The sequence below is a fragment of the Trachymyrmex septentrionalis genome, unplaced genomic scaffold, assembly GCF_001594115.1.
Source record: "Trachymyrmex septentrionalis isolate Tsep2-gDNA-1 unplaced genomic scaffold, Tsep1.0 scaffold66, whole genome shotgun sequence".
In the NCBI taxonomy this organism is placed as follows: Eukaryota; Metazoa; Arthropoda; class Insecta; order Hymenoptera; family Formicidae; genus Trachymyrmex; species Trachymyrmex septentrionalis.
This window is the reverse complement of record NW_017305843.1, coordinates 1,577,984-1,588,000: the sequence shown is the minus strand read 5'-3', so window position 1 is coordinate 1,588,000 and position 10,017 is coordinate 1,577,984. Positions and strand designations below refer to the sequence as shown.

The following is a 10,017-nucleotide window of genomic DNA, read 5'->3' as shown; positions in this document are numbered from 1 at the left end:
GAACATCTTTAATCTTTTCATGTGAATTGATTGCTGTATATTCTGATAATTATATTGCTATTAAGTATTATTTTATTATTTATTCTTCTATATTTGTTATACCTATATTCTATATTTATTTGTACTGATTATACTTCTTTTTTTATCTAGTTAATATATGGGAATTTAAAAAAATATATATTATTTGAAAAATCTATTGAATAAGGAAAAAATAGTTTGAAATTGTAGTATACTTTACCTGGAAACTAGCGAGAATCGTATCCCATAGAAATCTCTTTGATCTGGGATCCATACCCGTGCTTGGTTCATCCATAAGAATCACCTTGGGTCCACTGACCATTGCCATCGCAAAGCTAAGTTTTCTTTTAGTTCCACCGGAACATTCTTGGCTCTGCTTATCAGCATGTTCGTGAATCTGCAGACCGGTTAAATACTGATCCACGATTCTGCAACATAATAATTAAAAAATAATATTGTATCAATTATATTGGAAATGCTAATATATATCAAGAGACGATAGTGTCTCTCGCCAAGTGGACGTTTTTTTAACTTTTTTTAAAAAAGTAAATTTGTTATGTTAACTTATACATCAGAAAACTAGATTGCCATATGCAAAAGAAATACTTAATTATAATGCTACAGTAATTTTTGACGCTGCAGTAGAACTTTAGTTTTTAAGTATCAAATAGACTTTTTCAAATTCTATAATAATTCAATTGTTTATATAAGTTAACTATTATATCCCTAAAAAATTAATTATATTTTATTAGATGAATATTGAAAGATCGCACCTGTCGACTTCGCTCCATGGAACACCGCGAATCGCGGCGTAGCATTCCAGATGTTCTCTTACAGTGATATTCTTCCATTGAGCGTCGTGCTGGGGACAATAGCCCATCTGCCGGAAAGCTTCTGTCATGTGGGTGTTAATGTTATGACCGCTAATTTGCACCCTGCCCTTCGTTGGTGCCTCCTCAGCGATGATGATCTTCATTGCTGTGGTCTTGCCGGCGCCGTTATGACCTAATAGGCCCAGAACCTCACCTGGTTCTAACGCTAACGAGAGGTTTCGTACAGCAACCTTCCGCTCATCCTCACGCTTTGAACAGCAGGATGATCCTGACTCTTTTTGTCGATATTCTTTTCGCAGATTCTATCATGAATTTTATGACATGTGAGATAGAATAACTTTTCATTCCAGTAAAAAAAATTAATTTGAATATTTGTGTTACAAAAATTACTTTAAATTAAAACAAACTGTGTTTGTGTAATTAATTTTGTAATAAATATTTTGTTATTATGAGAATCCCAAAATTGTTTTTTTTTTTTACCGATTAAATACAATAATTTTCGTAGAATGATATCGTATATGTATCAGATCACCGACGAGATATTATTAATTAAGACAGCCGTAAGGAAATACGATAGACGTATTTATGCATTTATGACTCAATAATATTCGATTTTTCTTTAAAATTGTGATTTCAGTGTTATCATCAAAATTTGATCAACAGAGAGGAGATTATCTGCAGAGAAAAAGTTATAATTTTTCTGCAATGTATAGGATATTATAGCTTTGTATGTATATTTATTTATGGAACATTTATGTAATAAAAAATCATGAATTTAATAATGTATGAGCCAAATATTTAATAATAGCAAATTTATATCAATTGTCAGCCTTCTTCAATTATTTCCTGGTCCTTGGGGCCCTTTTTATACCGCCAAAAATTTGCCCAGGATTGATGATCTTTAATAGTATCTCGTCGGTGGCAACAGTAACATTGCTTCTTACTGCATCGAAAATGTCGAAATTTGAGCTAAATAAGTGTTGCACGAAGTGTTAATCTTTTGCTTCAAATGGAAGAAAACTGCAGCTGAAGTTCATCGAATGCTTTATGGTAATAGTGCTCCTTCCGATAAAACAGACAGAGATTGGTTTCAATGCTTTAAAAGTGGTGATTTTGATGTGGAGGACAAAGAGCGTTCTGGACGGTCAAGAGCATTCGAAGACGAAGAAGTGCAGGCATTGGTGGATGAAGACCCATGTCAAACGCAAAAACAACTTGCAGAAACATTAAATTGTGTTTAATCTGTTATTTCCAATCGTTTGACTACAAGGAAGGAAAATGAGTCTCATATGAATTGATGCTAAGAGACATTGAAAGGTGAAAAACCATCTGCGAAATTCTGCTTGCTAGACAATAAAGAAAGAGGTTTTTGTCCTTCGTATCATCACTGGGGATGAAAAATGGATTTATTTTGACAACCCCAAATGTCAAAAAACCATTTGCGACCCCGGCTAATCCTCAACATCGACGCCAAAGCGAAATATCCACGGAAATAAGGCAATGCTCTGTATTTGGTGGGATCAGAAGAGTGTAGTGTACCATGAACTGTTGAAATCTGGTCAAACAGTCACAAGAGATCTCTACCGAGAATAAATTATCCATTTAAGTCGAATATTGCACGAAAAACGATCAGAATATGAAACGAGATAGTATAAAGTGATTTTGCTTCATGACAACACTCGGCCTCACGTCACAAAACTTGTCAAGGAAACGTTAGAAACTTTGCTGGAAAGTGCTACCCCATGTGACCTATTCACCAGATTGTGCCTCTTCCGATTACCACTTATTTCGGTCGATGGCACACGCACTTGCTGAGGAACGCTTCAATTCTTATGAAGACATCGAAGAATAATGAGTCTCTAACTGAATAGCCTTCAAAGAGATATTCTTTCGCCGCGGAATTTGCTTGTTGCCCGAAAGATGAAAAAAAGTCATCGCTAATGATGAACAATATTTTGATTAAAGTACTTTTACATTTTGTTTCTAAATAAAATATATACTTTATGCAAAAAAATGGACAGAACTTTCCGATTGACCTAATATATTATTTTTACAGATGTGGAAATCCTTTTCCAGAATACCGAAACAAACTAAAATGCATTTTAAAACTAAAAATTGATGCTTTCGCGGAGCATTAATAAAATTTATTTATAAATTAGGTAATGCTGCTGTAATATCATGAAATTTTTAAAATGGTCACTTTTTGACGCCATTTTTCTCAAAATTGTCATATGTTAGTCAAATTTTGTCAACGAATTCGTGTTCAGCAAACAAAGATACGTCGGATGATTATTTACATTTATATTGCAAAATAGTGTTGGACAGTTTGATGTACTCAATTTATATTTGACCTACTTGAAGCAATACTAGGGGCGGTTCTTGACCGAGGGCCGGTGAAACGACAAAATTGAAAACCTTTTGTCGCTCGTTCTTCACATCCGTATCTTCGTGTTCGCCAATATCCGAATTTTCCATAATTTCCTCAGGAATGGAATTGCCATCATGCTGTAAAAAGAAAAGACCTCATCTTATTACAAAAATACATTTCAAAGATATGTTTAATATGCTTTTAACAGATTTAATTAAAAATTTGCTGTTCACTCATAAATATGACTGGAATATGTATTTTAAATTATATACAAAAATTGTTTATCTACGATATTTATTTATTAAATAGGCAAAAAATGATACTATTTAGAAACAAAAATGTAGCTACATTTATACATACGTATATTTATATTTATACATACGTATATTTATCGTGCAAGATTATATTGAGTTTTCTCAATAACATAAATTATTTTTATTTTTAAATTATAATTAAATGAAGAAATTTATAAGTAAATTAGGAAAAGAAAGAAAATTATTTATAAAGAAACTAAATTTAAAAAATAAAGAATTTAACATTTTTCTTTCTATAAATCAAATGATTTGAATCGTATCGCAAGATATAAATATGAATATAAAACAATACTATGTAACTTTAAAATATATGTCTGTATGTATATAAAGAAAAAATAGATACGAATAGTAATACAAATTTTAAGTGATAAAACGTTAAATTTGCGCTAACCAGAAAGTAGTGTTTAAACACATCGCTGACATTGCCGCCGCTTTTGTTGATGTCCAGTATGAGTAGTACTATAAACCAAACCGGACATTGTAGCAGCGCACCAAAAGCCAGCAATATAATCTCCATAGTGAGGTAATCAGACATGGCGAGATAGTGACAGGCAGCATTGATGGAGCACATCAAATGTACGCGGTCCACGTAGTACACCGCCGCATACGGTACGTACATGCTGTTCAATAGGGAAAAGGCCACGTGCAACGCGAACGAAGCTGTTCCACCTTGAGCAACAAATACGTAATAGGTAATTTTGATGACATCAATTTTGATAAATGTATTAGAAAAAATAGTTATAAAGCTTATAATTTCAGAGATAAGAGAAAAAAATATATAAATAGTTCGGCAAATCGACAAGGCTGCAAGTTAGGATTTAACATTCAAAATCAAAGGCTTATAGCTAAAGCTTACAGCTTTTCAACAAAAGAAAAAGATATAAATAGTTTTATTCCATGACTAACATTGCGAATTAGACTTTAAAATAAAAAAGCTTGTGAGGAAGATGGCTTTTCATTACCGTTTCACTGAAAAAAAAATGATGAGATGATTTCAGTACATTGGTTTTACTATTTACCGAGTCCTTGCATATCAAGAATCATAACAAGGATGAACGGTAGCAACCCGACGAAGGTCGCGATGTTCGGCAACATGCTTTGCGCGGAATCCACTTTATCGAAGATGTAACTGAGACATGTAGAGAAGACGATAGATGATGGACAGTAGAACATGATAAGAATGCCGAGGGTGATAATGGCCGGTATTTCCCGTAGCGAAGGCACATCGAAGAGGAATATGATGCCGAGGATGCACAGGCAGATGAAAATCATCAGGCCGACTAGCACAATGAAGTAGCTAAAAAAGTACGTGGAGAACGACAGGCCATTCACGCGAAGCTGATTCTTCGCTTTGATCTGAAAAATATTTTTATATTGTATACAAAACCTCTGAAAAAAACCATTACATTTAATTTTAATTTTATGTTTACTAAATCTAGAAACAAATGTACGTATAATATATAAGAGAACTAAAATCTAAAATATCCACTTTGCTTAAAATCGATAAAAGAAACTTTGCAGTTCTTTTAATTTTAAATAAAATTGGAGAGAGACTTTTAACATTAATAGATTTTTTGTTTTAGCTAAATAAATATTATTAAGATATATTATATGTTTAATGTTAAATATTGTAATCCATATAATGAGGTATAAAATTTAAGAACAAAGCCCTTACCTCGCGATCGTTAACCATATCCACTGCTAAAGTAATCGGCAATATTATGAAAACCATGCCGAGAAAGATAGCACAGCTAGCTGCGCCGATATTGAACTGTTGGGGTTGCGACGTTTGCTGGAAAGGGTGTGTATGGACTTCGATCGGCATAGCTTCATTCTTACCCGAGATCAATCTAAATAAAAATTTATAATTCATAAAAATATTACTCAACTTGGGGCGCATACTTATCATCTAACTAAACTACAATCTCTTTTGTTTGTTTAAGTTAAAAATGTTCCAAGAAATTCATTTATAGTTTCTACTATCCTACAATGTTAATTTCTTTACGACTTCATATTTTTTTAAATATTTTATAAAGAGGGTACAGCCCACTTGATGCTATAAATGCTTTAAAGTATTTGAACCAATTGAAAGAAAAAATTTTATCAATCGACCAATAAAAAAATGCTTCGAAGCACTAATAGCATCAAATGTAGACAAAATGTAACATATTGAGTCTCTTTTATTTTTAAGGAATTTATATTTTAAATATTTCAACTAAACTAATTATTTTTATTTTTTCCACATGATAAACTCACCTATAATAAGCGTTCGAAAGAATGTTTATCAATATCGGAAGGGAATGTTGCATTGTATCGTTGTATGTGACGGTCAGGTTGAGTCGCGGTAGATTATAATCATTAATGTTGAAGGCGGCTATATGTGGCGCGATATTCAGTAAATTCGCGAAATTGCCATCGTATTCTTCAATGTGCTTCGTATCTTGAGTTATACTGTCTATCAACTTGGTAATGTCGTGGTCAGTATTATTTAAGTAGAGGATCTTGGTTTCGTTGTATGTATCTAAAAAATGGAAAGCATGCCGTAATTAACTTGATTTTTCAAAAATAGTAACTATTTTATATTAAAACAATATTAAAATATTATATAATTCTATAAATTAAATTTTTTACGTAATTTGTCCATAAATTCATGAACCTAATTAATTCGCGACAATAATCTTTAATTAAAATATAATATCTTATATATTCGTGAATTTATGGACACGTACTTGAATATATAATAAAATTCTATATTTTTATAAAAATATTTTTATTATAAAATATCATCTCAATTAAAACAATAGAAATATTGTTCTTTATAGAGCTGATTTGTAAATCTACCATTTGAAAATTTAAAAAAATTAATTGAATGTAAATAAAAAAGAAACTAAAATATTTTCTATTTTGCATAATTTTAATCACTTACGACTATCGAGTTTTAGCGACTCCATCTTGACATCAACCGTTCGGATGCTGTTCAAATAGAGACCAAGTGCTACCAGAGCCAGTGGCGTCACGATTGTGAAGTATAGCAGTTGGAGGTTCCTGAAGAGTCTGAGTACTCTTATACGTAACATGGCATAGAGTATTTGAAAGAAGTTAGGCCGAATCTTGATGGCATCTAGGCCGAGGCCAAGCACAGGTGGATTTCGATCATTATGGATGCCGTCCGGCAAATCGTTGACTATAAAATAATTCCATAATATCACTAACTAATGATTAAACAATATATACAAATAGATATTTAATATTAATTAATAACTTATAGATAATTAATAAAAAAGTATATTTATTTTAGGAAAAAAACGAGAGAAGAGATGACCCACGTACCCTTCCCTTGACTGTCGCCCTGTACGATTACTCCCTCGTTCTGCAAGCTCTGATACGACGTGCTCTTGGACTGCAATGAAAGTGATCGGCTGAGCGCGCGATTACGCACCATCTTCTTCGATAAGTTGTCCATTGTGCACTCGGTCTCTTCGTCCTTTTCCAGATGCAAAAATACCTCTTCCAGAGTAGTCATCGACACACCATAGCTGCTGATGCCAAGCCTGCTCGAACGAGTCTTGATCTCGTGCTCGATGGCGGAGAAAAGGGGTGCAAAATTTTCCACAGAATTGTGAGGTAGAATAAAGCTCAATTCCCGACCGTGACGTCTTGCCTTCTCCGCTTTGCTCACATGTGATGTTACTAACCGGCTGATAGCATGTTCTCTGGCATTACCCTCCAGGACTAATCTGCAAAATAATTGCAAAATATAATATTCATTAAATGTTCGAAATTATTTTATTTTTGACGAAAAACTATACACACTTTGCAATTCCTTATTCTTATTGATATAAGCTCTGATAAAATACAACACCGAATTTTTGTACTATCTCATGCTTTGTAATAAAATAGTAAATAAAATAGTAAATAAAAAATCAAATGATTTCTACGTCAAATTAGTTAAAATAAATATAATTGTAAAACAAGAAAATTCCTTTTCTATAAGTTTTTCTTTCAATAAAAATTCTTAATTCAAAATTCAAAATTTAAGAGCTTTTATAAAAATATTTTATTTTATAAAATTTTAATGAGTTTCCTGTCAATGTAATGCAAGAATAAATACTATAATAGTGGCATTCATACGTTAAATGGTATCCAATGCCGAATTTGTTCTTTAAAAACAGAGAACTGCCACAACATCTGAGCTTTCCCTTGCTGATTACTGCTTTCCTGTCGGCGAGTATATCCGCCTCGTCCATAAAGTGAGTTGTCAATAGAATCACTTTTCCGTGTCGCCTCGACTGGAGAAGAGACCACAACTGTCTTCTCGAATAAGGATCCACCCCGGCGGTAGGCTCGTCAAGGATAATAATTTTGGGATCGCCGATGATCGCGATTCCCACAGATAGTTTTCTCTTCTGTCCACCACTTAGATATCGTGCGAAAGTATCCGCTTTTTCGACTAAATCAATGTCTTTCAGGGTTTTCTTCACCTGGAGAAATCAAATATGTCAATCTTTATCAATTTTTATTCTATTTTAAATAAATAAAAATATCGAGATTCATTATTAATACAAACTATTATACAAAGTAATATATAAATCAGTATAATATAAATATAATAGAATATACGCGTATAAATAATTTTATTCTTTAGGTACCTCATGTCGTATCATCGAGCGTGGAATGCCACGCACCGCGGCGAAGAACTCGAGGTGCTCGCGCGGCGTCAGTAGATCGAAAAGGATATCGTGTTGCGGACAGACTCCGGTCATGCTGCGTATTGCTCGCATGTCGTTAGAATCGCGCACATCATAACCGAATATTAGAGCGGTGCCAGATGTAGGTGAAGTCAGGCCTGTAAGGATGTTGAAGAGTGTCGTCTTGCCGGCGCCGTTATGACCGAGAATGGCAGTGATTTGACCTTCGTAAATAGTCAGATTGATGCCATTCACCGCCTTAATCTCTGGTTGTCTGCACTTGTGGAACGATTTGTAAAGGTCAGCTATCCTGATCGCTTCGCGGCCCTTCATCTCGCGCACCACCGGCTCCACGTCGCGATTCGCCTCCTCGCCCGGAATAAACGAGTTTGATTCACCGTTTGACGATGGCACCTGTAAATATTTCTATGAAAACGACAATTGTAACACTCCTATAACTCATTAACAAATAATATCCTTATTATATACTTTTACTCATTAACCATTGCAGTTAATAAAATTATTATTATTATTATCATTTTTATTATTAAAAGAGAAAAGATTGACACACAAAACTTTTAAATAATTTAAAATAATTCAGAATAATTTTTACACGTTTTTATAAAACTCAAATTTTTATGTTACTTCAAAATATCTCAATTAGTCCACGTATATTAATAGAAAGTCCATCTCAGTAATTTAAAAAAATATATAGTTATTTAATATGTGTGTATGTATAATATATTTATACATATATATATAATATATTTCAATGAAAGATTTATAATTTTATTTATATTTTTGTTACATACACTTAAGAACTTACCCTTTGAACCTTTTTTTGACACCAAAATCCAGGTAAAAAGCAAAACCAAGGTGGCCTCTTTGTTCCATGCTCACCTAGAAATTGATTTTTATATTAAATTTTATCTAGGTTTATCATATATGATAATTTATCATAAACATATGTGTGTATATATTGTATATATATATATTTTAATATATAAGATAATTGCAGCGCATCATGACGCCGCAAATAAATTGTTGCTAAGAATTATTTAAATGTAAAGGTGCTTTTTCACGCTGACGCTCGACACTCATTTTTAGCGTCAAAATAGGTCATGTAATCGAAATCGACGCTTGATATCAATTTTTATCACGTGATCTGTTCCGACACTAAAAATGAGCGTCGAGCATCAGCTGAAAAGCTATCTTAAGAGTATTTTCGCATTCCCTTAACTTAAAACAAAATTTGAATATTTCTAAACAATTTTTTGTATTGTGATAAAAAAGAAACATACTTGGAATTACAGAGTCGAGATAGTAGGCCAGATAGCCGTACAAAAAGATATCCAAAGTCATCATGATGAGACTGCCACCGAAAGGTATTCCTGGGCCAGACCAGAGATTGTCGAAATTTACTCCTTCACCTTGCAGATCCAATACCAGAGACTAGACAACACAGTGCCAAGCTTTTTAAAATACATGACCCAGCACAAATACCAAATGTAATTGCCATATAATATAAACGTACATGTACATATGTATTTACGTATATGTTACATAGCAATTATATATTTATATACGTTTAACAAGGCTGTATAAGAAATCCACATTGTCAATTATGAAAATATCTGCAAATCTCTCCTTGTTTAATCATTTATTACCCAGTAAGCAATAAATGTTTCAAAACGGTTCTTGTTTACTGGATAAGTAAAATATTTTGTTAATAGTACAAAAGAAATTGTTTAATTGCTTTCAAAAAATGATAAAAATTACATTTTTTATAATCTTTT

The 10,017-nt window shown here is 32.7% G+C and overlaps 1 protein-coding gene across 1 annotated transcript in view; it reads right to left on the bottom strand.

Moving 5' to 3' along the window:
* Window positions 1–10,017, bottom strand: part of LOC108753200 (ATP-binding cassette sub-family A member 5-like) — a 26,818-nt gene that overhangs the window by 2,838 nt on the left and 13,963 nt on the right. Inside the window, exons 10-23 of the mRNA XM_018494590.1 lie at window positions 9,523–9,673; window positions 9,048–9,121; window positions 8,183–8,635; window positions 7,665–8,014; window positions 6,864–7,270; window positions 6,460–6,717; window positions 5,790–6,054; window positions 5,209–5,383; window positions 4,553–4,889; window positions 3,925–4,202; window positions 3,207–3,356; window positions 792–1,153; window positions 234–446; window positions 1–6 (exon numbers count right to left, since the gene is read on the bottom strand). The exon at window positions 1–6 is cut by the window's left edge and continues 344 nt beyond it. Coding sequence (XP_018350092.1) covers window positions 1–6; window positions 234–446; window positions 792–1,153; window positions 3,207–3,356; window positions 3,925–4,202; window positions 4,553–4,889; window positions 5,209–5,383; window positions 5,790–6,054; window positions 6,460–6,717; window positions 6,864–7,270; window positions 7,665–8,014; window positions 8,183–8,635; window positions 9,048–9,121; window positions 9,523–9,673 — 3,479 coding nt within the window. The remainder of the gene's footprint in view (window positions 7–233; window positions 447–791; window positions 1,154–3,206; window positions 3,357–3,924; window positions 4,203–4,552; window positions 4,890–5,208; window positions 5,384–5,789; window positions 6,055–6,459; window positions 6,718–6,863; window positions 7,271–7,664; window positions 8,015–8,182; window positions 8,636–9,047; window positions 9,122–9,522; window positions 9,674–10,017) is intronic.